At 42.1% G+C, this 27,968-nt stretch overlaps 2 protein-coding genes across 3 annotated transcripts in view; one reads left to right on the top strand and one right to left on the bottom strand.

Moving 5' to 3' along the window:
* The first annotated feature begins 364 nt into the window (after window positions 1-364).
* Window positions 365-26,530, top strand: LOC128125174 (RNA-binding protein 4B). 2 transcript variants are annotated; one of them, XM_052762273.1, is made up of 4 exons: window positions 365-519; window positions 1,172-1,595; window positions 6,266-6,933; window positions 8,681-26,530. In XM_052762273.1, the coding sequence occupies exons 2-3, from the start codon at window positions 1,184-1,186 to the stop codon at window positions 6,922-6,924; spliced, it is 1,071 nt and encodes a 356-aa protein (XP_052618233.1). In that variant the 5' UTR covers window positions 365-519; window positions 1,172-1,183; the 3' UTR covers window positions 6,925-6,933; window positions 8,681-26,530. The 2 variants fall into 2 exon arrangements, with proteins under 2 accessions (XP_052618233.1, XP_052618232.1); XM_052762272.1 differs by having other exon boundaries at window positions 366-519; window positions 9,678-26,530.
* The window catches only part of LOC128125173 (RNA-binding protein 14), a 59,956-nt gene continuing 35,501 nt past the window's right edge, over window positions 3,514-27,968 (bottom strand). The window contains exon 4 of the mRNA XM_052762268.1: window positions 3,514-4,056. Within this exon, the coding sequence (XP_052618228.1) occupies window positions 3,956-4,056 (101 nt within the window). The 3' untranslated portion in view covers window positions 3,514-3,955. The remainder of the gene's footprint in view (window positions 4,057-27,968) is intronic.

Here is a 27,968-nt window from a genome sequence, read left to right as displayed (position 1 = left end):
AGGGAGAGATTAGGTTAAGGTGTGGTGCCTAGACTTCTGAAGCATCGCTCTCAGACGCCACAGAGGTTGAGAAAACCCCCTTCTAGCGGGACCAGTGAGACAACCCTTTGTCATCGGCCTCCCTCGCCAGTGGACCTAATAGCACGATCCATTGTGATGGTGAGAGACTCCCCCCGGGCTTACGGTTTCGCCAAGACAGTGGTTGCTTCCTGAGCCCTTTTGACGCGCAAGCCGCGACCCTCTCCCAGGGTGGTGATTGGCTAGCCGGGGCTGACCTCCTCTCCGCAGTGCCGTCACCACGTGACCCCGCCCCCGCACGGGGGCGGCCATTTGTGTGCGGCAGCAGGATTGGTCGCCCCGCTCCTACGAGGGGGAGGGGAGGCGGGCAGCGCGCACTCGCGCGTGCGTGAGCTGGCGCGCGAGAAAGCGCTCGGTCGCGCCGAGGCTCGAGCGGCCGTCGCCATTTTGTAGGGTTCTCTCTGACGCGGGACCCGCCGCCACCGCCGGCACCACCCGGAGGTAGGAGAGGTGCTGTGGGTGTGTGGGGAGCCGAGAGCCGGCCTGGCCGGACCTCGGGAGGGCCGGGAACGCCCCGGTTCGCGGCTGCTCATCTTCTGAGGACGGTCCCGGGAAGACAACGAAAGGAGGCGGGGCCCGGTCTCCGGAGGGGGCGGGGCAGGGGTCGGGCAGAGTCTTTGTTGGGATGTAGGAGCTGAAGGTTGGGCTGCCGAGGAAAGGGGTTCAGGTGTGGGGCGAAAGAGGGCTCCTCGTTCTTAGAGTATAGTGGGAGGTGATACCGCGCTGTGGACAGGCACACAGATTTCCCTCCAAAATCTTGTAACTAGGGACATTCAGGTGTTTCTTGCTTTCTGCTTGGCGTTTTCTTCCCTGTGCTAAGCCTTGAAGCAGCCAACCTTGTAGATTAGATGTGTCTGACTTCACGGAGATGTTGGACTTTGTTGTGCATTCTGACCCCCGATCTTCTGTTGGCATTGTCACACGGCTTGCACACTACTTAGGACCAAACTGCTGTTCCTCTCTCAAAAGGAATAATTAACTATGTGAGGGTCGGGAAGATATGAATAGTTGGGCCATTAAACAGAAATGCTGCAGCGCTATGCCATGTCACACTTCACGCCTGACTTTTGAAATCTTGTTTGTAATCTGCCAGGCTCTTGTCAGGATGGTGAAGCTGTTCATTGGAAATCTGCCCCGGGAGGCCACAGAGCAAGAGATCCGCTCACTCTTCGAGCAGTACGGGAAGGTGCTGGAATGTGACATCATTAAGAACTATGGTTTTGTGCACATAGAGGACAAGACGGCCGCTGAGGATGCCATACGCAACCTGCACCACTACAAGCTGCACGGAGTGAACATCAATGTGGAAGCCAGCAAGAATAAGAGCAAAGCTTCAACCAAGTTACATGTGGGCAACATCAGCCCCACTTGTACCAACCAAGAGCTTCGGGCCAAGTTTGAGGAGTATGGCCCAGTCATCGAATGTGACATCGTGAAAGATTATGCCTTTGTACACATGGAGCGGGCAGAGGATGCAGTGGAGGCCATCAGGGGCCTTGACAACACAGAGTTTCAAGGTGAACTGTTCTGGGGCTTGGGTGGCAGAGCTTCGTGGAGCTAGCTCAAGGCAGAGGCAAGAACATAAGACCATGGGGCTGTGAGAGCGGCTTCTTCCATTCTCTTTTAATTGAAATGAAGAGATTATGTTTACTATTCTTAAGTATAATTTACTCTTAGGGAAGTAAACATTTCCCATTATGTTTACAAAGATATTTCTCCATAACTGTGTGGGGTCACAAACTGGGTTACTTTCTTTGGTCTTCATTCATTTGAGTGCTGCTAGAAGTCTAAGCTGCCTAGGCAGGGAGTGTGAGAAAAGGGCTAGAGACTTAGTTGCTGCTCTTGTTGTGACCCAGAAGCCTTAGTTTTTTTTATATTCTGATGCTTTGAATGATGGATGGTGGTAGCAAAGAGGAAAAAGAATATCTAGAGGAAGCACTGTATGAAAAATCTGTGATGTGTTCAGTTGGTGGGGGGGGTATCTTTGGGGTGTCCAAAAATGTTGAGTCTGTGTACTACAAGCAAAGCCAGGAAAGATGCCATAGGTTCTTGTGCTCCACTTATTATTACTTACCTCTAACAGGTTAAAAAAAAATTTTTCCTTAGAAATTCAAGGTTGAATGGGAATGATAGTCTTGCTTCTGGGAAAATTCTAGTGAGGGCATCATAGAGCTTACTGTATTGCTTACATTGACAATAAGTAACTATGTATTATCTTTAATACCACAGGATCTTGTCTGAAAACCCTGGAATTGTGTTACTATAGTAGCCACAATCTACATATAGCTAGTAAATTTAAATTAATTGAAGTCTCCAATGTGGGCATATTTCAAGAATACCGGAGTCATATGAGGGAAATGGCTACTGTATTGGGAAACATATTAACAGACCCTCATTGCAGGAAGTTCATTGGTTAGCACAGTCTACAAGGCTTTTATTGAGTGTCATCTAGTTCCTAAGTCAACACCCTTTTTTTTTTTTTTTTGCCATAAATACCACTAAAAAAGTTAAATATACAAAGCTAAACCTAGAAAACAATGAAATTATGGGGAAAAGGGAATGTTTTAGAACTCAAAGAATGACAGTGAGATTCGAATGAGGAGATAAGTGCATTTTGCCGATAAAGGTAATATATAATGAAAGATGAGCGCTATTTGCAACCGTGAATTTTTTCCTACTCTGGTTAGAAAAATATTCAAAATGTGATAGTTAAACTCTCCCACCCCCATCCCACTCCTAGACAGGGTTTCTCTGTGTAAGTCCTGGATGTCCTGGAACTCACTTTGTAGACCAGGCTGGCCTCCAACTCACAGAGAGTTTAAGCCACCACCACCTGGCTTAAACTTTTTTTAATTTATATTTTTACTTTGGAACAATGCTACCACACTTCAACTGAAAAATTCCTAATTATTCTCACTTGCTATGGAAGGTGGTCATAGATGGACAGGGGAACGGAAGGAAGGAGTTTTCTTGCCCCACCCCCTTGGTTCTGGTATAATCTGAGGGCCCCACAAATGCTGGGGCAAGTGCTCTACCATTGGCCTGTATATTCCCATCTCTGAAGAAGGGTTCACTTATCAAGTAACAAAATAAATGGGAAAAACTTAAAACCAATTACTAACTTTGCAGATAAATTCTAATAGTATAATATTAAATGCCCTTTTAAATTCTAAAGGAAATGGGGAAATAGGAGTTAACTTAGAAGGATGAGTCATGTGGTTTTCTTGTTTGGTTGTGGGGTGCTGAATATTGAACCCAGGGTCTTGAGTATGTTATATACACAGTACCCCTGAACTACGCTCCTTGACCATTATATTTGTTTAATAACAAATATAATTACATAAGAAATGGGGATCTGAATAATGCAATGAAGGTATTTTATTATATATGTACATATATAATCACTTCCATAGAAAGTACAGACAATAAACTGAGTTGAAAAAGAAGAATCATTTATTTGGTTTCACGTTCTCTTTCTGGCTCTTATGAAGAGTGGTTTATACACTTATGAAGTCCAAGTTATACATGCAGATATTTTTGTAATTAGCTATTTTTTTTTTCCAGGTGGCAACAGAAAGTTTAGTATTGGATATGAATTGTCTGTTGAGACAGGGTCTTGACATATGGCCTAGGCTGGCTCTCAAACTCAAAATCCTATTTCAGACTTCTGAGTGCTGGGGTTGTATGTATAATTCTGTCACATATCTTACAGAAAATACAATCTAGATGCCAATTTGACATTTTGTTCAATTTAAAGTCTTTTTGGTCTAAAAAGTGCCACTTTGAGCATCTTTTGAACCTTTATTTATTATATGTATTAATGGTTGTCTATAATTTATATCTTGCATTGTATAACTTCTAAAGACAGAATCTGAGTTTACCTGGGTCTTTCAAGATGTTTCCTCTCCACAGGCAGCAGTGAATGCAGTTTGAATTGGAAACCATAACGATGCTGTTCCCAAGTAACCATCCGGGCAGCTGAATTGGGAAGGATATGTAAGAATTTAGGGGTGTCGTTTCAACATCAGTTGATCATTATTATGTCAGCTACATCTCCAGTCTTCTTTGGACTCTGGCCCAAGATAGAATTAGAATTTATAATTAAGTTTCCCACCTTTTAGCATTTTAATACTCTCTTTTGTTCCAGCTTTCAAGGGAAAATACTTTTAGTGGGCTGGTTTTCTGGAAGATATTGGCAAATTTCACTAACTTTGAAGTTTGAGAAAATTTACGAGTTCCATCTGTCTAGTAGTAGAGCGGCAAAACTTGTTTCTAAAGATAACAGAGAAAGCCGGGCGGTGGTGGCGCACGCCTTTAATCCCAGCACTCGGGGAGGTAGAGCCAGGCGGATCTCTGTGAGTTCGAGGCCAGCCTGGGCTACCAAGTGAGTTCCAGGAGAGGCACAAAGCTACACAGAGAAACCCTGTCTCGAAAAACCAAAAAAAAAAAAAAAAAAAAAAAAGATAACAGAGAAATATAGTACTGTTTCAGAATTTGAGATTTTAAATTGAAAGCCCCTGTAACCTTTGGAAAGAATAGGTGTAAAACAATGGAGCCACCTATCATTTATATTACAGGTGTTTTTAGCTCTAAGTCAGAAACAAAAACTTACTGGCATCCTTCCCACAACTGCAGAAATAGATTTTGCCACAAATGTTGATGAAGTAAAGCACTCTCATCCTCTTTTAAGTTAAAGTAGGAATAGGGCTGAGACTTCAGGAAAAATCACTGTATTTGTCACTATGTCTGTTGAAAACCAAATGGCTTTTAATCCTCTAAATTATAGAGAACTCTACATATGAAGTACAAATGGGGACACAAATGTTTCTGATAAGTATATAGCACTGTAGCCCTTTATAACTATATATGATTGGGAATACTTAAAATCTCAGATGGCCACATGCTTTCAGAGAATTATTGCCATCTGCTTGCTATCTATCTGTCTACTGCATCATCAGTGGTCTTATGAAGACTATCTACTAGCAGCTGGGGTCAGAAGTACTCCCCTTCCACCCAAGACAGGGTTTCTCTGTGTAGTCCTGGCTGTCTTGGAACTCACTCTATAGACCAGGGTGGCCTCAAACTCAGAGATCCACCTGCCTCTGCCTCCTGAGTGCTGGGATTAAAGGTGTGAGGTGTGGATCACTATACCCAGTCCAAAAATGCTGATCTTTTACATGGGAACAGAGTCTCTAAAAAGCTAGTACTGGGCGGCGGTAGTGGTACACGCCTTTAATCCCAGCACTTGGACAGCAGAGCCAGGCGGATCTCTGTAAGTTTGAGGCCAGCCTGGTCTACAGGGCGAGATCCTGGATAGACACCAAAACTACAGAGAAACCCTGTCTTGAAAACAAATAAGTAAAAATTAAAATTAAAAAATTAGTACTATTTTTACTTTATTTTTGTGTGGTTCTGGGGATGGAACTTGGCTTTGCACACAGGAGCCAAGTACTCAACCACTGAGATGCATGTCCAGCCCCAAAAGCTGGTAGTTTTAATACCTAACTCTTGTAAGAGGCTTTTCTCAAATAGTTCTGATCCTGAGGAAAAAACTAGGGGTAGGGTTGAAATCTACAGAGGTTCTTTTAATTCCCACAGGTACAGATGAAGCCAATGATAGCCAAGTATGACTTGGGTACCCAACATAGCAGCTGCACACATTCCTGGAGGAAACATGGTGGATAGAAGATTGCTGTTGAACTGGGATTGTTGTAGGGTTTGGGCTGATGCAGTGCTGGAGGTTGAGCCCAGGGTGTCACACATGCTAAGAGGCATGTGCTTTTTCCATTGAGCTTAGACCGAACTGAATTGTTTAGAGGTGGAAAAGATGCCTTCTAACACCACTGTTAAGTGAGGTTTTGTTAGGTATCTAGTTTGATTTGGAAGTAGTAACCTAACAGTCTTAGTGAAAAAAACAGCAATCTTTGCATGGGGGAAGGAAACAGATTGTGGAGATGGAAGTAGGGAAGAGTCTGATATGCTACTGGCATTAAACAGTATGTGACTGGTCTCTAAGAACTCTGATAGTCTAACTCTCACCTCTGTTGAAACTTATTTTTTTGGAAGGGGTTAATGAATGAAGTAGGTTCACAGGAGTGTGTATGTATATGTATTTTATGTTTACTTTTATTTGGGTGAGGAAAAAGAGTATTAATGAATAATAATAGTTTTAATCTGTTTCCTCAAGGCAAACGAATGCATGTGCAGTTGTCAACTAGTCGACTTCGGACTGCCCCTGGGATGGGAGACCAGAGTGGTTGCTATCGGTGTGGGAAAGAAGGACACTGGTCCAAAGAGTGCCCAGTAGACCGTACAGGGCGTGTGGCAGACTTTACTGAGCAATACAATGAACAGTATGGAGCAGTGCGCACGCCCTATACCATGGGTTATGGGGAATCCATGTATTACAACGATGCCTATGGAGCACTTGACTACTATAAGCGCTACCGGGTCCGATCTTATGAAGCTGTGGCAGCAGCCGCTGCAGCTTCTGCATACAATTATGCAGAGCAGACCATGTCTCATCTTCCTCAAGTCCAGAGCTCAGCTGTACCCAGTCACCTCAACTCCACTTCTGTTGATCCCTATGACAGACACCTATTGCAGAACTCCGGCTCAGCTGCCACCTCAGCAGCCATGGCTGCCGCCGCCTCTTCCTATTATGGAAGGGACAGGAGCCCACTACGTCGGAATGCAGCTGTGCTCCCTGCAGTTGGAGAGGGTTACGGTTATGGGCCAGAGAGTGAGATGTCTCAGGCTTCAGCAGCGACACGGAATTCTCTGTATGACATGGCCCGGTATGAGCGGGAGCAGTATGTGGACCGAGCACGGTACTCAGCCTTTTAAAAACTGGAGGTGAGAGTTGGGTGGATGTGGTTGAAATTTGCATTTAGTTACCTACAAGAGACCTTTGCTTCACTGAGGAGCCAGAACACCAAACAAGACCCTACCCAAAATACACAAATTACATGTTTTCAGTATTTTCTGTAGTTTCAACCACAGGTTTATTTAAATTAGCCTGTTGAGGAGTTAGTATGATTCCAGTGTGTTACTTCTCAAATAGTAACAAGCTCAGTTAGTGAGACTATTATTTTAAAAGTTGTAAACAAGCCAGGCAGTGGTGGCACATGCCTTTAATCCTGGTACTGGGGAGACAGAGGCAGGTGGATCTGAGTTTGAGGCCAGCCTGGTCTACATAGTGAGTTCCAGGACAACCAGAGTTACAAAGAGAAACCCTGTCTCAAGGAAAAAAAAAAAAAAAACCAAAGAGGAAAAAAAAAAGTTGTAAACAGAAACATGGTATGGGGTAGGGGGTTGGAGTGAAGTGTGAGTAAGCTAACATATATTGGCCCTTTGTTGTATAAACAGTTATTTCCTCATTTAGGAAAGAACTAAGTCTCAGAGAGCATCAGTACTTTGCGTATGATCATCTGGTAAATGAGAGATAGAGCCAAAATTCAGACTCAGACCTCTTAAATTCATACTTTTTCCAGCCAGGAAGTTTTGGCATACACCTTTAATCCCAGCATTTGGGAGACAGAGGCTGGTAGATCTAAGTTTGAAGCCAGCCAGGTCTACAGAGTGAGTTATAGGACAGCCAGGGCTGCAGAGAAACCCTATCTTGAAAAAACAAAATAAATAATAAAATCAATACTCTTCCCACTACTAAACTGCTATGGTGGTGGTAAAGGGTACATCAGGAAGGTAGTAATGGACAGCACAGTGAGAATTTTAACTCTTAACTTCTACCTATTTCTTGGGTCATTAGCATTTATCAAATGAAGTTCTTAGGCGTGTTACATTTTAAATCAGATAAAGCCCTAATGTTTTAGGATACTTCAGTTCTCAATGTTTTCATGATGTGTCCCAAGAAGTCCTTATTCTAGCTCACAGCATGTTTTTGTGGGCACTTAAGCCCTATTTCTTTGTAGCCTATGATAGAATTCCTGTTTCTTTCAGCAAGTTTTTTTTTTTAAGGGAACACTCAAGGAATTAGATAAATTGATAATTTCTGATGTATATAAAATCTTGTAGGTGGTGACATTGGAAATTTAATGTTTCCCTATTTCAGGAAGTGTGTACAAAGAGTGTTGGAATGGCAAGAATTGGGGATATTCAGAGACAAGTAAACTTCATTAGAATGGAAATGGCATTTACAACATACAATTCTCTCATGGTTTTCCTTGTACTTTGAAGTTGAGCATCACTTGAGTTAGAGCCCCTTCAGTGCGGTTAAACAAATTACCACTGAGACACCAGTGTTCCCAACTTATCTCCTGATTTTGTATGTTAAGAAAACAATGGCATGTATGTTAAGTTATATGCTGTACAGTTGTGTCAATAAGACTTGGGTGTTCAGCATGTGAATGGAGTTTGCTATTAATTTCTACAGCTGGATCTACTCTGAAATACCTTTGATAAAGTTAGTAATTAATCTGTTAACTTTGTTTCTAAAGTATGTTTAAAAGTTAAATATTAAATTAGTATAATATAGCCTTTAAGGGTATTGTTAGGACATTTTAAAAGTGAATTTTAACTTCAGTCAGTAGCTGTTCAACTAACCTCTTTTTAGTGATGACTTTTAAAGAAACTTACCTTCCAGGTGTGAACCTCAAATGGACTGAATAACCCTGAGTTGGTTGCAGTCCCAGGAGCCTGATGTTAATGAGGCTGCCAGGATGAAATACTCTACAACTGTTGGGGATCCAAATTCGGGTCTCACCCTAACAGAACTGATCCAAGAACATCACAGCTTTTGAAGTCGATTGGCACAGATCAAGACCAAGATTTGGCCCTGTGTCTGTATTAAGTAGAGGAGCTTGGTGTGAGTTAACTTTTTTTTTCCCCCAGCCATTGGTGTCTGGAGTTCCCATCATCAATGGAGGAATTAGACAGTCCTAGCAGTGGTTTCTTCTTTTGATTTGTCAAGGGATATTTGGTCAATTAGAAAACTACTGCAACTATGGTTCTGAACTGACAGTGTGACATGTAGATAACTTAAAGGGTGAATGACCAGCTGTTCTTTGAGACTCTAGTCTTTGTGACTATGTTTTTTTGAATGTTTTCTTTGGAACATTTGTAATAGTAAAATTGGGCTGGGCATGGGTGGTGGATGCCTGTAATCCCAACTACTTAGGATTGCTTTAGAACAGAAGTTCATGGTTATTGTGGGCAACATAATTAAATCCCATCTCTTAAAAAGGAAAAGAGAGAAGCTGACTATATCTGATTATCTTACCATCGTTTGCTTTTTTTCCTGGACAAAATTCCTACAAAATTAATCTGTATCTATTGAAAATTTATACCTTCTTTGAAGCAGTGGTAGCCTTCTACTACAGGGGTTACCTAAGTTAAGACAGGAGAGAGCTGAGTTTGCATCTTGTGCAGCATACAGCTCTAAGCAGGTTCCTAGATGTAGCTATTAGACTCCTGGGTGATTTTGTGGGATACACATTCAACCCAGTCTGACTTGATTTTGTTTTGTTCTTTGTTTCTCCCTCTCCCCCCCTGGAATACAGGACGGGACCAGGGCCCTTGTACTCGGAACCAGGCTGCTCTCCAGGCATTGTGTAAGCCTCTTGTGTTGTGCTTTCTTTCAGGTAGGATAATTGCGGACTGAACCCTCGGGCTGCGGTCATATATGAGAACTTGGTCCTCGCGGTCCCCTTTGCCGGGATGTTTCCATTGCTTCATGTTTCAGTAAACAAAGGAATTTGTGACCAACTATGTTTTTCTTCTTAATTTAATTCTAAGTTGACTTCTTTCCTCGATGCTAGTTGTCTGTAGCCTTTCACTGTTCCTTATATTCTCAGCCTCTGAACAGCCCTAGGTAAGGATTATGCTGGCATCCCCCCTTTCCTGTACAGTGGAGCCCCTCTTAATCTCGCTTTCCCTAAGAGTTGAGCCCTTTGTCCCTGCCTTCCTGCAGCATCTCCTTTCCCTTTAAAATGACCATGTAGTGGCAGGCAGCCTTTAACTCTTCTGTTAGCTCTGGCCTCTAACACTGAAGCTAAACTTCTGAAGTTGCTAGGACCATTGGGGTTTTGTTGTTGTTTTGGTTTGATTTTTGTTTGTTTGTTTGTTTTCCCGGTTTTGTCTGACCTGTGATCGTGGTATAGCATTAGCTGAAATTTAGCCTTGTTTTATTCCACTCCTCCCTTTTTTTTTTTTTTTTGGACAAATAAATGTTTCTAACACTTAATCTTTTCCTAATTGAGTGACTGTTATTTACCACTAGTGTCTTCTGATTCTTTCCCAGTTGTGCTTGAGCTATAGAATTCAAATAAGTGAATGCCTAAAATGTAGAAGGAAGTTGAATAGAACACTATGGTTTCAGAAATAGACAGCTGAGCCAGGTTGGTTTGTGTCTTGAGACACTGGTCACTTTCGTAGAGCTGGTGGTCAGGCCCCTTTCTCCAGGACCCAGCGCACTAGTGATAGAAGCCCCACAGGAAATCCTGTCATAAGAAGGCTAAGCTAGAGTATCTAGTAAATCTTATCAAGTGGACTTAATTTAACAGCATAGTGTGCTGGACAGCTTGCTCACTGTTTAGAAGCAAGCAATTCAGTTCCCAGCACCCACATGGTGGCTTACAACCATCTCTATATACCTCCAGTTCCAGGTGATCTGTGATGCCCTCTTCTGAGCTCATCAGGCATATATACATCAGGCATCATACATATATACATACAGCCACTTATACACTCACAAAAAAATTTTTAAATATTTTTTAGAGAACAAACATTTTAGGCTTGGATTAACACCCTCCCCATAGGCTTGATAAAAAAATCTCCCTGCCCCACCCCCCACACGATCACTCTCCCTTTCACCACTCCAGTGTTTTGAGACAAATTGTCCCTACGTGGCCCTGGCATGTGCCATACAGAGCAGACCAGTCTCATACTTGTTTTGATCCTCCTGCCTCTGCCTCTGAAATCTTGGGATTAGACGTAAATCATCATTTCTGGATGTGTTATCCTATGTTTACAGTGGGAAGGAGGAGGGCTGGAAAGATGGCTCAGCAGTAACAGCACTGAGTGCTCTTCTAGAGGATCTGGGTTTGATTCCCAGCACCCACATTGGTGGCTCACAACTGTTTGTAACTTCAGTTCCAAGGAATCTGATGTCCTCTTCTGACCTCCAAGGGTACTGCATGCATGTGGCAAAACATCCATATACATAAAAATCTCAAAAACTTATTTAAAAAAAAAAAAAGGCTAGGCATATACCTCCATGGTAAAGCACAAAGCTCAGGGTCAGTTTCCTGTTTCTCCCCACCAACAAAAGCAGAGGGAGGGGGTTATTCATATAAACTGACTTAGGAGCTCTTAAAAATGACTTCTCAAAGTATTAATATTTCTGCTAGGATCATGCTTTAGCTAAAATGAGTGTAAGATTGATTTTGGCGGGGGGTGGGTATGGGAGGATTAGTTTTTAAGACAGGATCTGTAGTTGACACTGGTCTTGAAATCACTATGTAGCTGACACTTTGATTGACCTCCTAATCCTACCCCTTTAACCTCTAATGTGCTAGGATTACAGGTATGCACCACTACACCTGGGTCAGTAAGGCAGTTTTGCTGGATCAGAACATATACTTTAAACAGAGAAGGAAATAGGCTGAGTCCAGCGCATATACCTGTAATTCCAGCACTCAATATAAGAGTTACGATTATCAAAAGCTGGAGATCAGCTTTAGTTACATAGCAAATGAAGCTAGCCTGAGCTTTTGAGACCAATTTCAGAAAAACTCAACCATTTCTCCAGCCTCCCTTAATTTTTTAAGTTTTATTTATTTATGGGGGGGGGGGGGGAGGAAGGGAAGAGAGAGAGAATGTGTGTGGGTGCCTGAGTGCCAGTGCAGGAGCACTCAGGTCAGAAGAAAATTTTCAGAGGTTGTTCTGTCCCTTCCACCATAGGTTCTAGGGATCAGGCTTCTGCAGCAAATGCCTATCTCAATGGCCCTTCTAAAAAATTTTAAATTAAAAAAAAACAAAGTTGGGCGAAGGCAGGTGCATCTGAATTCGAGGCCAGCCTGGTCCACAAAGTGAGTTACAAGATAGCCAGAGCACACAAAAACTCTGTCTCAAAAAAGCAAAAATAAATAATCTTTTTTTTTTTAGGGGGGGAGTGGTGTCTTGTATATGTATACACACAGGCTGAAATAAGAGGTCAATACAGGTTATTTAGCTAAATTAGCTGGCCAACCAGTCCTGGGATCCTCTTGTCTCCCCTTTCTACATCTTCCCAACTCTGGTGTTCACCTCAGCACCCAGTTTTTCTCAGAGTCCTAGGGATCTGACCTCTGGTCTTATGGGTGAGCAATAAGCACTTTAATTGTTGAGACAGGGTAGCCTAGCCTCACCTCAGGCTCACTATATAGCTTTAGAGGACCTTCATCTCCTGATCATCCTGCCTCCTGAGTGCTGGAATTATATGCATGTACCACTGCACCTAGTTCTATGCAGTCCTGGGGATCAAACCAAGGGCTTCATGTGTAGTGTGCAAGTACCCTACCAACTGAGCCACATCCCCAATTTAAAAAATTTTTTTCAAGAGTTTCAATTACCCTAGAGTGGCCTCTTAACTTGCAATATGGCTAAGGCTGGCCTTGAACTCCTGATTCTCCTGCTTCTAATCTCCCAAGTGGTAGAATTAAAGGCATAAGCCTCTAAAACCAATCCTGAGTTGCTTTTTGTTGGTTTTTTCCTTCTTCCATGAGACAGGGTTTTCTCTGTGTAGCCCTGGCTGTCCTAGAACTCTCTCTGTAGACCAGGCTGGCCTGGAACTCAGAGATTCTCCTGCCTCTGCCTCTCCAGTGCTGGGGATGAAATGTGTACACCACCACCACTTGGCCCAAGAAAAATTTTTAATCAATACTTTGAAGGTCTTTAGCGCCTATATATTAAAACTGAATGATGGAACAAACCTTGCTTAAGTTTTACTGTCACCTATACAGAAATGGTGGCATGAACATTCTGATTACATTCGAAATTTTCCTCTTTTAGCTGAGGGTGTCAGAGATCAAATACAGAACCTTGTGTGTGCCTAATGTACTTGCCCCTAAGTTAACCCCACCCCACCCCATACATTCTACTTTTTAAAAAGATTTTATTTTACATGAATGGTTGTTTTGCCTGCATGTGCCTAGTATCTGTGGAGGCCACAAGAGGGCACTGGATCACCTACAAAAGGCATTACAGACAGTTCTATCACATGGGTGCTGGGAATCAAACCCCAGATCATCTGCAAGAGTAGCCAGTGCTCCTAACAGCTGAGCCATCTCTCCAGCTCCTTTTACTTTCTTTTGAGATGGGGTCTTGCTTGCTTTGTTATCCAGGCTGTCGTCAAACTGTCACCCTGCACCATCCTCTCTCATGCTTTGATTACAGAGTATACCACTTCTGACTCCACATATTTGATGCTTAACAATTTTCTGACTTTTTGAGTAGAGGCCAGAATGACAATGTATAAAAGTCTATGTCCACACTCCAATTAGCAAATGAAGTACAAAAAGCTCGTGTTACTCTAACATTCCACAGAAAGGTAAGACTATCCCTGTTATCACACAAAAGAAATTAAGACAAAGCCACTGGGTCTTCTTTGTGATTGGTATGCATACTACCAGGCAAAAACGATGTGTAGCTATCAAGCCAGTCATGGTGGTGCACACTGCTAGTCCCAGGACTCGGGAGGCAGAGGCAGGAGGATCTCTCTAAGTTTGAGGCCAGCCTGGTCTAAATAGAAAGCTCCAGAACTGTCTCAAAAAAACAAAACAGAAAACAACAAAAAATGGGCAGGTATTGACCTCACCAGAATCTCAAGTGGTATTCTGCGTTAGGTTTTGACAAACTTAACATGGTAGTTTAATGTATCTTGATCCCCATACACCCTCAAATCATTGGCAGAACATGCAAGGAAAAAAACCCATACAACAAATAGTTCTAGAGAGCCATGGCCAGATAAGACTTGGCAAAACTTGTATTGAATTGTTCAGTCTGCAGACACATGTAAATCTTAAGTATTTAAACTACACCTAGTAGTACTCAGAAATTCAATTTTTAAAAAATTTCCATTTGCGCATGCCTTTAATCTCAGCACTCGGGAGTCAGAGCCAGGCAGATCTCTTGTGAGTTCGAGGCCAGCCTGGTCTAGAGTAAGATCCAGGACAGGCACCAAAACTACAGAGAAACCCTGCCTTGAAAAAAAAAAAATTACATTCTTTATGTGTATGTGTGTATCTGTGTGACTATATGTCATGTCTAGGCAGGTGCCGTGAATGCCAAAAGACAGCAATGGATACCCTGGAGCTGGAGTTATAGGTTGTGAGCCACCACAGGGGCAGCAGGGAGATGTGAACCAAACTCAAGTCCTCTGGAAGGGCAGCATGCTAAGCTATCTTTCCAGCTCCATGAAACTTTATATAATCTAAGTGGCTAATGACTACTACAACTTGATAGTAAAATTATATGAAAAAATTTTTTCCTTTCACTTCTCCATAATAAATAAACCCTGGGAAAGGCTTAAGTATTCAACCAGTTAGAACTGCCAAGGAGTAAACAGATGTTTTTATTTCTAAACTTCAGTTCTTCCATGAGAAGCTTCATATTATAGGTACAAAATTCCTTTCATTCACCAAGATGAAGTTTCTCAACAGACTTTCCGAGTCCCATGAGACATCTCACTCTAAATGCTCCTGAACTTTATCTGCTATTTGAACTCCTGCTCTGTACCAGGATATGGTGATCAATGTGTTCCTACTAAAGAAGTGAACCTTAATTCAGTTGTGCTAAGCACTATGAAAGGCCAAATATACTCTAATGTATAAACATCAGAGTACTATAGAGAGAGGATGGCTATCCCAAATGGAGGGAAAGGGAAACACACCCATTAGCCAAAAAGGCAGCTCTGAGGATTGAGCAAAGCTGTGGAGGAAACCCGAAGAGTAAGTGATGGGAACCACTCATGCAGAGCCTTGTAGAAGACTGTGAAGGGATTTTTTAGAAGACACAGACTTATAAGCTCATTAATTTTTCTTTAGAGATCACTGATGGAAAAGTAAGAACAGATCATAGATGAGGTCTAAAACAATACCTTGTAGATAGGAAAGGGTTCACAGATAAAGATTATCAGGTGGCAGTCTGGGGGGAGGGCTTAAATCTCTGAAATCGATCAAGCTGACTTTTCTATTCAACAGTGGCTGAGCACCTGCTGTGGGCCAGGCCATGTCTGAATGAAATAGTACAGAACACGGGATGACAGAGTCACTTGGAGATCTTAAAGAGACTACTGAGATGAATATGAAAGGTAGGTTAGGAACATAGGTCTGAAATCAAAGTTCTGGGGTTATTACTGCATTGCCACCACCACTTACTTTCACTTAAAGATTAAGAATGGAAATCCTGATGATGTTAAACACACTTGCAATCCCTAGGACTTGAGAGGTAAAGGTAGCAGGATCAAGAATTTAAAGTTATCCTCTACTACACAGTGAACTCAAGGATAGTCTGAGTTACATGAGTACCCCTCAAAGGATTGAGGACCCAAGTTCCATTGCCAGCACCCACATTGTGGCTCATGTCCCAAGGGGTCCAATATCTTAGATACCAGGCACAAATGTGGTCCACATACACATAGGCAAAACACTAATACAAAAAAAAAAAAAAAAAATCTTAACTTTTTTTTTTTTTTTTTTAAGCAGAACTACACTAGCCAGGTATGGTAGCACATACCTTTAATGTCAGTGGTGGCAGGTGAATCCATGAGGGTTCAAGGCCAGCTTGGTCTACATGATGAGTTCCAGGCCAGCTAGGATAAACAATGAGATACTCTCTCAAAAAAAAAAACAAACAAAAAATCAGAACTACACATCAGTTGCTACAGAGAGAGTGAATGTGAGGGATGATGAGAACTGAGGGAAGTTGCTGGCCCAATTTGGGGGGAGAGGGAGTCAGAGGCCTTTTGCTTCCATGATTTTCTTCCTGTGCAGCTGGCTGGGTGAGGCAGAGCCCTGGGTACTGACCCAAGCAAGGCTCAGCCATAGCAGCAGCATTCTGTGAAACACTCATACAAGGGAAAGTAAATGCTGACTTAAATATTTTCACTGCCTGGGAGAAAAGCAGCCAGGTTCCTTGAAAACTTCCTGGTGTTAGTACAATGCCTTTGTGGGGTTGGGAGAGAGGCACAGAACTACTAAGTACTAAGGCTCTGCTCTGCTTGGCACAAGCTCTTGTAACAAAGCCTTGCTTCATCTTTTAGGTCTGCCTGAGACAGCCTTTGACCTACTACTTTCCTCTGATTTCCAGCCACACAGTGAAGACAGGCACAGAAAACTATGCAATGTACTGCAAGGAGCTTTTCCCAAGGACAGAAAGAGGTTGGTTGTCTGCAAAATGCTACCCCACCCCCCCAAAGGGAAGCAGTCTGCCTAGGTTTGTGGTTTTTCAGAATTTCACTCAGTAGGACCTTGGGGAGTTTTTGTCCTTGGAAATTTGAGAGAGAGAAAAGAAAAAAAAAATACATATCCCAGGGAAGAATCAATTATTTGTCAAAAGAATCTGTGCTAGGGATGCTTTTGTTAGAGTGGGCCTATGTCAAGGGAACTCAAGTGCAGGAAATCCACTCCAAGAACTCACAGGATGAACAAAAGTCTGGCAAGGTGAATTCTAAAAAGTGCTTCAGTTTGATGGACCTTTAAGGATCCAGACCAAATAGAATTCACATATCCATCATTATCTCTGCTAATCCATAAGACCAAATGATTTTATTTGGCTCTCCCAGTAATTAAAGGAACTGAAGTTTAGAAATACTAAATGATTTACCATACCTCCAGTAAAGAAAAAGCCCCACCCCAATTCCTGATGCTTGTTTACCTTAGGAAACTGAAGGACAAAAAACTGAAACACAAATCAACAACTGGCAAAGGTCCTGAAAAGCTAGAGTCCTGCCCCCATAACACATCAGAAAGAGAAGTTCTCATTCTTCATATAGCAAGGCCAACTGGGCAGCTGGCAGTGGCCCAAGCTGGCCAGGATGGAACTATCAAGAGGGAGACGTGAACCAGGTGTAGCAGCACTTGCCTTTAATTCCAGAACTTGGGAAGCAGGAGCAAGTGGGTATCTGTGAGTATGAACCCATCCTGGTCTACGTAGTGAGTTCCAGGACAGCCAGAGCTACAGTCTTGCCGGGCGGTGGTGGCGCATGCCTTTAATCCCAGCAATTGGAAGGCAGAGCCAGGCGAATCTCTGTGAGTTCAAGGCCAGCCTGGTCTACAGAGTGAGATCCAGGACAGGCACCAAAACTACACAGAGAAACCCTGTCTCGGGGAAAAAAAAACAACGGTCTTAAAAAAAAATAAAATAGGAGAAATGAAGCTGCAGGCAGGGTCTAGGTCAGGCTGAGAGAAGCAGTTCTGCCCTTAGGGCTTACATCTCCAAGTTACAGGGCAATCCTGGGACATGTCATACTTCCCCTATTTGCTCTTCAAGAGACAGGGCTCCTGGGGCCTAAGATACATCCATATATTTGCCTTCCTACCTTTCTAGAGTGCTGTTTGGTTTTTTTTGGGACAGGGTATTTATTATTCTATCTCAGGAACTTAGTATGTAAACTTGGCTAAGATCAAATTTCTGGCAATCCTCCAATCTCCCAAGTACTAGATTCAAGGCGTAAGCCATTACAAGGGGCTTTACATTGCTAAACTCTTAAACTCATTGGCTGGGATAATTCTAGCCTACAAATGACCATTCTTGAGTCCTGTAGTACCACTCTAGAATCCAGAATATGGTCCTTGAATGTCACTCAGGTTTTTTTTGTTTGTTTCTTGTTTTTGTTTTTTGTATACAAATGGATGCTAAGGCAGTTAAGAGCACTGGCTGCTTTTTAGCAAGGGGAAATGGTACATACCTTTAATCCCATATGCTGGAGGCAGAGGTAGGAGAATCTCTCTAAGTTCAAGGCAAGCCTGATCTACATAGCAAGCATAGCGACAGCCAGGGCCTACAAAGAGATACTGTCACCACCACCAACAACAAAAATAAATTAAAAGAACATTGGCTGCTTTTGCAGAGGACCTGAGTGTCACACACACACACACACACACACACACACACACACACACACACACACACACACGAACATGCATGCAAAACATAGTTTAAAAAAGAAATGAACCAGTTGGGGTAGAGAAGGCAGAGGTGATATATTCAAGAGATAGTTTCCATAAAACATTTACTACCAAGTGCCCATTTTATGTATTGCAGGAAGTAAATTGGGCTTGTAATGGTTAGAGCTCAGCAGTAGAAACTGGGGCATATATTTTTATTTTTATATATTTATATATTATATATATTTATACTGGGGCAGAAAATTTCCTATCTGTCTCACAGTTTTATGTAAATGGTCCATGAATAAGCAAAGAAATTGGGCAAGTACCACAAAATACACACTCTCGGTACACGTAGCCTTTACCATTGCCAAATGTCACAGCAGAGATGGAGCTATACAGAAAAATACTGATCTAGAGGGATATTGTAAAATAGCCAAAGACTGAAGAACAGGCAAATATAGCCATAGCTCACCACCCCCACCCCCTTAGTAAAATATAGGTACTAAATCTAGTGTTTTAGTATGCCATATGCCAAGTACTCTTCTCTTTGTTGAGAGAGAATCCTCTGCTTGAAACTTGTAAGTTCCTAGGCTGACCTTGAATTCACTCCATATAGCTCAGGCAACCCTTGAACTTCTGATCCTCCTACCTTAGTCTCATGAGTAATTAAAGATTACAGATATGGCCGGGCGGTGGTGGCGCACGCCTTTAATCCCAGCACTCCGGAGGCAGAGGCAGGTGGATCTCTGTGAGTTCGAGGCCATCTTGGGCTACAGAGTGAGTTCCAGGAAAGGCGCAAAGTTACACAGCGAAACCCTGTCTCGAAAAAAACAAAAACAAAAACAAAGATTACAGATATGTACTAGTAAGTACATGTTATTCTTCCTGCCCAACAACCAGTAAGATTTACTAAGGACTACTGTCTACAAAGGGAAATTACAAATATATTCAGGATGTCTTGGCACTAACTCAAGTACCAGGCAGGGCTTTTACCAGCTCACCAGCCCCAGGAAAATACATACCTGAGAATGCAGATTAGTCCCTTGAACTGTGGGGTTGTGACATGGAATGGTATAACATCGGAAAGGGCACCGACAGATCCAAATGCAAAGGGAAAAGGGGATCTAACATGTTTCAAAACATCAGTGTAGTGTGCCTGAAACAGTAGAACACAACAGACTGAGATGGAAGGCTACAGGAGGGTGTATAGTGGAGGGAGTTCAGAAATTGAGTTACATGACGAGTTGTAGAAATTAGTTAATTTGAAACATCACACAAACAAGAAGGTAAAATGAGCAATAAGATAAATCTGAAATTTTTCCTGCTGAATCTGAGCTGAAGATACAAAATGGGGAATTTCTGAGTATAGCAAGCCCTTGAATTCACTGGCTCACTTAAGTGTACTGGAGACAGGAAGATGACAAGGAACAAAATGTAAGAGCTCTCTGGAGTCTCCTATATCAAGAGGTCAGAGAGGGAAAGAGAAAACTCAGAAGAGGTTGGAAGGCCCTGGAAGACTATATAACTATGTTAAAGCTAAGAACTGATCAGGGGTTGAGATTAACTGCAAAGCACCACAAGAGTTTTTGTAGACAAAAATGACCTTCATTTTGATTGTGGTGATATCACCACCACTTGTTAATGTGTTTGTCAAAATGTATTGACCTGCATTCAAAACCAGTGCATTGTATGAAATTAAGTGAATTAAGCTAAGTTTAAGACAATGCACCTGTAATCTCAGCACTGAAGAGGTACAGGCAAGAGGATCAGAAGTTCAGAGTCATCTTGTGTTATATAGTGAGTTCAAAACCAATTTGGGGAGAAAAGTAATCAGCAGGCTTATTCAGCAGTGTGTCACACTTATTTGCCAGCCAAAATATGCCTACTGATACAATAACGGCATGACTGCTCTGATGAGGACACCAACCATTTTGTGATTGGATCAGAGCCCCACTCCACAGAAGAGAATTCTCACCTAGTCAAAGAGACCTATGACTAGGGAAGTCATAGACCCTAAACAGAAAGCTATTACTGTTGTTTTTAAACAAACATTTTGTGCCCTTATAAAGAAGCATTCATGTTTGTGCCCAAATAGTGCTACTGTCAGCTTTGGTCAAAGAAACTTCTTTTTGCAGATGACAGCAATTGTGGTTGAGACTTGTTAACTGGTCAAGTATGAAGAATTAACTGTGTTGAATACTCAGCCCTAAATGGGACATCTGTTACACTTACCATCCAGAATTAAGGAAATATCAATGAAGAGGGCACATAAAAGAACGTAAGAGCTGGGTGGTGGTGGCACATGCCTTAATCCCAGTACTCAAGAGGCAGAGGTAGGAGGATCTCTGTGAATTCGAGGCCAGCCTAGTCTACAAAGAGTTCCAAGATAGCCAGAGCAGTCATACAAAGAAACCCTGTCTCAAAACAAACAAAAAAAGAATGTAAGAGTGAGGGGAGATGGCACTGGGAAATGCTGTCTTCCTAACTTGGTTGTTAAACTAATGAACTCACAACAGCACCGATTACTTCATTAAGGCCTGCACAAAATTGGGACTATCAACATTCCACTATATTATAGATCCTCACCAGTAATATTGCTAGGGGAGGGAGACACTTTCTTCAGTAGTAGAGCCACTGCTAAGTTACCCACGCTGCTGTAAGCAGTCCTAAATAAACTTCCTGGGACCAAAAAGAAAACCAAGTAGAAGGATAGTGAATTAGATGGGAAGAAAAGGATCAATGAAAGTTGAAGAGTAACAAGAGAAGAGAAGTAAGGGGCTGAAGAGTAGACTCGGAGATTAAGAGCTGCTTACTGCTCTTCCAGAGCTAGGTTTTCCACACTTACACTGGGCAGCTCACCACCTTTTAAGTCCCACTCCAAGGGATCTGATGCCCTCTGTTGGCCTCTGATGAGACTGCATTCATATGCACATAACACACACCCACACACAGAAATCCAAAATTGTACAGTTAGTATAGACTAATAAGCTTTGCGCCTTTAATCACTGAGCCATCTTGACAACCCTTGTTTTTAAATGAACAAGTATCAGGAAGTGATGGGACAATGTAAAACATGTAGATGTAGTAGTATTGGAATCCTGAAGGGAGGACAAAGTATTTGAGGAAATAAACACTTTTAATTTGTATGTATGTGTATGTGTGTGCCTTAAGAGGCAGAGGTCCTGGAACTGGAATTATGGGCAGTTGTGAGTTGCCTAATGTGGGTATGTCAAACCATCTCTCCAACCCCTTGAGGAAAACTTTTAAGATCCTGTATCTTAGAAAATCATTGAAAAAAAATTTTTTTGAGATAGTTTCTCAGTATAGCCTTGGCTGTCCTAGAACTCATTCTGTAGACCAGGCTGACTTCAAACTCAAGAGACCTGCCTGCCTCTGTGCTAGAACTAAAGGCATGTTCCACCACCACCTGATGAATAAAAAATTTAATAATAAATAACAAAAAATGTAGGACTGGGTTTAGTGGCATTAGCCTCAGCAATCCAGAAAGCTGAGGCACGAAGATCCTAAATTCAAGGCTAGCCTGGGCTACAGAGAGTTAACCCAGTTAACTTAGCCAGCCAGACCTTGTCTTAAAAGTCTGGAGATGTATGTGTTTAGGGTTAGGGACATTACACTTAGCATGCACAAGGCCCCTGGGTTGATTCCTCAACACCAATTTTTCTTTAAATTTACATCACATTACTATTCTGCTTAAAGCCCTGCAACACAAATTCATCCCATTTTTAAAAGAGACCTGAAATGATCAGTCCCATCCCTGCCTTCTGGACCATTCCTGTTACCTCCCTCCTTACTGTTGTTATAACGGACCAGGTATATGGTGTCTCTGCTAAAGCTATCTTACGTACAACTCTCTCCCCAGGTATCTGTTTGCCTCTCATTTTAAATTAAATTTTAGCTATATTTCTCTCTTAAAAAAAAAAGTTAGACCTCACTATAAAATCATGGACATATATTCACTGCTTAAGTTCTCCACATCCTCTAACACTACTATGCACTACAATGCTATATATCCTAATTCTCTTATTTACTGTCCTTAATTTTATAAAGCTTATTTGGATAAGCTTTATATTAACGGAGCTTCCATTAAGCCTCAGTGGTGAAGACATCATGTAGGACAAACAGAACAGTCTTTTAAAATGAAAAATGACATGGCTTAGTGCAGAACTAACTCTGGAGTGGTAGAGAGAAAAGCTGGATTAAAATAGGTTTAAAAGAAAAATAAAGGAAGGGGCTCTGCCATTTATCCTGACAACCTGAGTTCTATCCCTAGGACCCATACTGAAGAACCAACTCTTACAAGCTGTCTGCTGACCACCACATATATGCCACAGCACACACAAGCACCTCACACATACAAAAAATAATGTAAAAAACAAAAACAACTGAAGCAATAACTGGAAAGCAAACAATAGAAAAGGTTTTGCTACAAACAGGAGTGAAAAAGTAGCAGAGTCAGGGTTTCTCTGTTTAACAGCCCTGGCGATCCCGGAACTCACTCTGTAATCCAGACTGACCTCGAACTCAGAGACTGGCCTGCCTCTGCCGCCCAAGTGCTGGGATTTAAGGTGTGCACCACCACCACAAAATTTAAGACACTTTTTTTTTTTTTTAAGGATGAAGAGGCCAAACATGGTGGTATACAGTTTTAATACTAGCAGGGTATTGAGGGGCCGAGGCAGACAAATCTCTCATGAGTTGTAGATCAGTGTGATCTACATACCAATTTCCAGGACAGCTAAGGCTACAGAGACCCTCTCAAAAAATAAATAAATAAATAAAAATGTGGGTCTGTTTCAAACTCTGGCCTCACACACATACAATCTTTTGCATGAACCCCTTCCTCAACACACAACAGAAATGTGGCTTGAAGCATTTGCCAGCATTCATGAAACCCTAGGTTCAGTCCCTAGTACAAAACTAAATGTAAAAACTGTGTTCCTGATACAAACTAGGTTTGCATGTTGCCCACCCAAAATGCAAACTATTACTAGACTGAGAAGGAACAGGTGAGGAGAGGAAATGTTTACCCATTAAGACTAACAGGCTCTCTGGATTCAATTCTGAAGAGCAGACTCTGGATATTATATGATAATTGACCTAGAAAGAACTACAGGTTCTGACAGTAAAATCCTTAACCAAGTTCCTCCAAAAGATAAAGCATCCTGATTACAGCAAGTCTATTAATAATCAAAACACTCCAGCCCAATTTATTCCATGCCTGATTCTGCCCCCAGAGGTTGTACGTTAAATTGGTCTAGAGCAATAGTTTCCCTGGAGATGAAGGTGTTAATTACAGGGTAGGAGGCATCCTTCATTCCAAACAAAACAAAACTAAAAAACACAGGCACAGTAGTGCAGGCCTTTAGTCCCAGCATTTAGGAGGCAGAGGCAGGATGATGTGAGAGTACAAGGTCAGCCTAGTCTACAGAGCAAGCTTCAGGACAGAACTACAGAAAGACCCTACACCTCAACACCACCCAAAATAAAAAGCCACAATTCCCTAGCCTTGCTGTAGCTGAAACTTTATTATTATGTATGTGATGTATACGTATATCAAAATGTACACATGTGAAAGCCAGAGGACAACTTTCAACAGTCGGGTCTCTCCTTCCACCAAAGGTTCTGGGGATTGAACTCAAGTTAATCATCTTTAACTCACTGAAACAGCTCACTGGCCCTTTTTAACTACGTGGTCATCGAAATAGCAAAGTCAGCCACTCACCTCACACTGTTTATCAAATAAATTTAAAATATGGGACTAGAATGAAAAAAAGCTCAGGAGTTAAACAACTGCTGCTCTAGCCAAGGACCTGGGTTTCCTTCCCAACATCCCTATGTCAGTTTACAATGGCTGGTAACTACAGTTTAAGGGGATATGATGCCTCTCTTCAGGACTTGAGGGTAACAGCATGCACATGGCGCACTGTGAGTGAGTGAGTGAGTGAGTGAGTGAGTGTGTGTGTGTGTGTGTGTGTGTGTGCGCGCACGCGCGTGTGTATGTACACAAAATAAGCAAAAATTTAAAATGTAAATTGTACAAAAGTGTAAAAAGTGGAGCTAGTGAGATTACTTAGTGGTTAGGAGCACTTACTGCTCTTGCAGGGGACCTGTCACCCACACAGTGACTTACAACCATCTAAGTCCCAGTTCTAAGGAATCTCATGCTCTTCTTCTGACCTCTGAAGGCACTAGGCATGAACATGGCACACAGACATTCACGTAGAAAAAACACATACATGAAACAAAAGTAAATCTTTTTTGTAGAAAGGAACAATATTCTTATGGTCAAGTATAAAAAAACTCCCAGTCTAAGACAAAACACTAGTTATCTGAAAATGCCCAAAGCTCAGATACTATGGATATGTAATTAAACTTTCTTACCTGACAAATCATTAAGTGAAATATCCAAGAGCTATCATTGATATCCAATTTATATATACCAATTTAAAAACAAGGTGGAAGTTAGACATAAGAAGATTTAAAAAAAAAAAAAAAAAAAAGCTAAGCATGACCACACAGGTCTGTGGTCCCCGGCACTTGACAGGCTGAAGCAGGATTACAAGTTCAAGGTTAGCCAGGGCTACAGAGGGAGATCATGTCTCAAAAAACTGAAAAAGGGAAGAAGTGGGTGGCATATTCCTACAATCCCAGCACTTCACTGGCAGAAGCAGGACTCCAGTTTCAGGCCTGACTGGGCTACATAGCAAGAAGCAAAACTCGAAATTCAACAGGCTCTTGAAAAATGATTCACTTCATCTGTTATAAAAGCAGATGCAGAGGCAGGTGGATCTTAGTGAGTTTGAGGCTGCCCTGGTTTACTTGGCAAGTTTCAGGAGAGTCAGGACTACAGAGGGCCCTGTCTCAAACCACATGCCCACTTTCCTTTTTTGTGTGTGTGTACTTATTTTGTGTATGTATACACACACACACACACTCTCTTCAAGCCTGCAAGTCCTCCATAGTCTGGTAGGCCAGCACCATGAGCTCCATTTGTACCAGGTATGACCTGTCAACCTCTACATTCTCTCCTGATGGAAGTTGAATATGCCACGAATGCTGTGGAAACAGTAAAAAGCTATTTGGAGAAGATGTAAGGTAGTGCTGTATTTGAAGCAGAAAAATTAGTTCTTTGGAAACTTTAGGAAGGCTCCAAACTTTTTTTAATGCTGATATGACAGGAGTATATTTACTGTCAGATGCTTGTTCCTTAGCAGAGCTGGAGAAGCAGCATCCAACTTTCTATCTACCATTTCTCGAAATTCTAGATGTCTCTCGAGTCTAGAACATCTTATGGTCAAGAGTAGTCATGTATGTATATGCTTATACACATTATGGTGCGACTAGACCTTTGGGCTACAGTTTCATTTTGAGGTCTTACAGTGCAAATGATAATACAGAGCTCTGTAGGACTGACCCATCAGGTATTTCATATAGTTATTTATTGGGGCTGTGCCAACTGGCAAAGCCAGGAAAGCTGCAAAACAGAAATAGAAAAGCTTCAAATGAAAGAAATGACCCTCCATTGCTGCGGGCCGCAGGAATATATCATAAGAACTCAGCTGGTTATGGCAAAGTCACTACCTGGAGGGGTCAGGGAATTCCTCCAGAGGAAGCCAAATCCCAAGGAGTTTTTGGTGTTACTTGGCTTGTTATATATCAGCTGTATTCTGTTATGAAAATCATGTGTGCCTTCATAGTTTTCCCAATTGACTTTTCCCTAAGAAGGACTAACAGTGTGGACTGATTACTCTCTAGACATACACATTCCAGGCATTTGGAGAACAGCCTCAGGAACGGCTTTCTCTGGAATCAGATATCTCCCCTAGCCATTTTCAAGGACTAAAGGAGACATCACCCAGGTGGTCACCCAACTTCCGAGGACTAACAGTGATAACCACCCACAGGGGAGTCTCCTGACTTAAGGTAAATTCCACGAGGAGACACCGCCCAGGTGGTCGCCCAATTTCCGAGGACTAACAGTGATAACAGCCCACATACAAGTCTCCTGACTTAAGGTAAATTCCACAAGGAGACACCGCCTAGGTCAGGTAGACATTAAGTAATAGCTTTACACAATTCAGCTCAGACCCTCCTTTCTTACAGCCTTACTAACTTTATAGACCTCTAACTCCTTACCTAACCACTTCTAGGAATATTTGGATAACCTTCTGTGCTAACACCTATGCTCAGCCAGAACTCCCAGTTCAAGCCTCCCTGTAATTATCCTTATTGGTAGCATCCGGCCAGGTCCATCACCGGATGGAGGAAAGTACCTTATCAGAGATACCTCTGTACTCTCTAAGAACAGACTTAATCCAGGCTACCTGTTTGAGAAGGCCTGGCAGATGTGCCAATTAAGCTTAACTTCCTCCTTTCCCAAATTTTACCTCCAGTTCCAGATCTCCCTTTAACTATCACCAGAGGCATCTACCTGTACGCAGGTTGCCTAGAGAATGAGCACACTTTCCCCCACCCTGCAGAAAAACGGCAGACAGCCTGGACAGATAGGAGCCACAGGAAAAAAGAAGACACTTTTATTCTCTCCCATTGACCTAGCAACTTACAGATTTTTAACATCTTTTACCAAACACATTTAAGATTATAGCTGTGCACATAAGATTCCTCTTCTTAGATATTACCCATATTTAGCCTTTAGTTAATTCATTAGTCACTTCCCCTTTGGGTCACAAATGGTAATTAACAACTAGTGCCCCTCTTTGTGATTCTTATCACCCCTCCATTTGATCCTGATAGCGGACAATCACTGCCTGAGGAAGTTCAGGCTGAGTGTCCTGGGTGGAGGGGAGGATTGTGATTTGGGGGGGATATATAACTGTAAAGCAAGGGACGTGAGGATGGAATTAAAGCAAATGGACCAAAGAACTCTGCGTGCGTAGATTGATTTGCCGACTTTAAAGGATAGATTCTCAGCTGGTTGATAGATTCTTCCCCGGACCCTGGAAAGGAGACTATTAGGGGCTGGACCCCAATAGTCACCGACACTCCATGATGTAAAGAAGTTGCAAAAATAATTTATATCATAAATGATATAGTTAAGGATAAAGCTTTTGAATTAGAGTTCAGCTAGGTTGGTGAACTAACTTCAGAAAGATATTGTTCTGAAAGATACATGGGAGGAAACAAATGTGCTGAGGAATCCTTGAAGGAAGATGAATCAGATGATGACAATATGTAACATTTTCACTCTCTTTTATATTTCTGTGACTGTTTCAGGTAACACCATGAATTATACATACCCACTGATCAATTTTCATTAAGTATCTGTCTTATAAGCAACAAAAACTACTGTAACTAGGTAATGCTAGGTTAAAATGTGCCCCCCTCAAAATTAATGTTTCAGATTGTAATCCCAGTGATGACAGGGTCTTTAGACAGTAAATAAATACATTTTAAGGACAGAACTTTCATATAAAGTATTTAATAACCTTGTAAGAGACCCCAAAGGTCCTTCACCTCACTTTGCCATATGACAACACAGTAGTAAATAGTTTTCAGCCAAAAGGGCTCTTACTGCAACCACTAGTAAAATACTTTCGTAGACAGACAGCCTTTAGAATTTACAAATTATTTTCTGCCTCTGCAACCCAATTGGTTGCTTACCTTTGTTTTGTTTTTTTCTGAAAGAGAGGTACACTATGTTACGTTCCCCTGGGCTGTCTAGAGCTCCTGAGCTCCCGATCCTCCCAAACCTCTGATGCCGCCGTGTGCTAGAGTGACAGGTGTGCTCAACACCCAGGTTTA

The sequence above is a fragment of the Peromyscus californicus genome, unplaced genomic scaffold, assembly GCF_007827085.1.
Source record: "Peromyscus californicus insignis strain IS unplaced genomic scaffold, ASM782708v3 Scaffold_4__1_contigs__length_199733344, whole genome shotgun sequence".
In the NCBI taxonomy this organism is placed as follows: Eukaryota; Metazoa; Chordata; class Mammalia; order Rodentia; family Cricetidae; genus Peromyscus; species Peromyscus californicus.
Note: the sequence above shows the minus strand (reverse complement) of the source record. Positions and strands in the feature narration are given on the sequence as shown.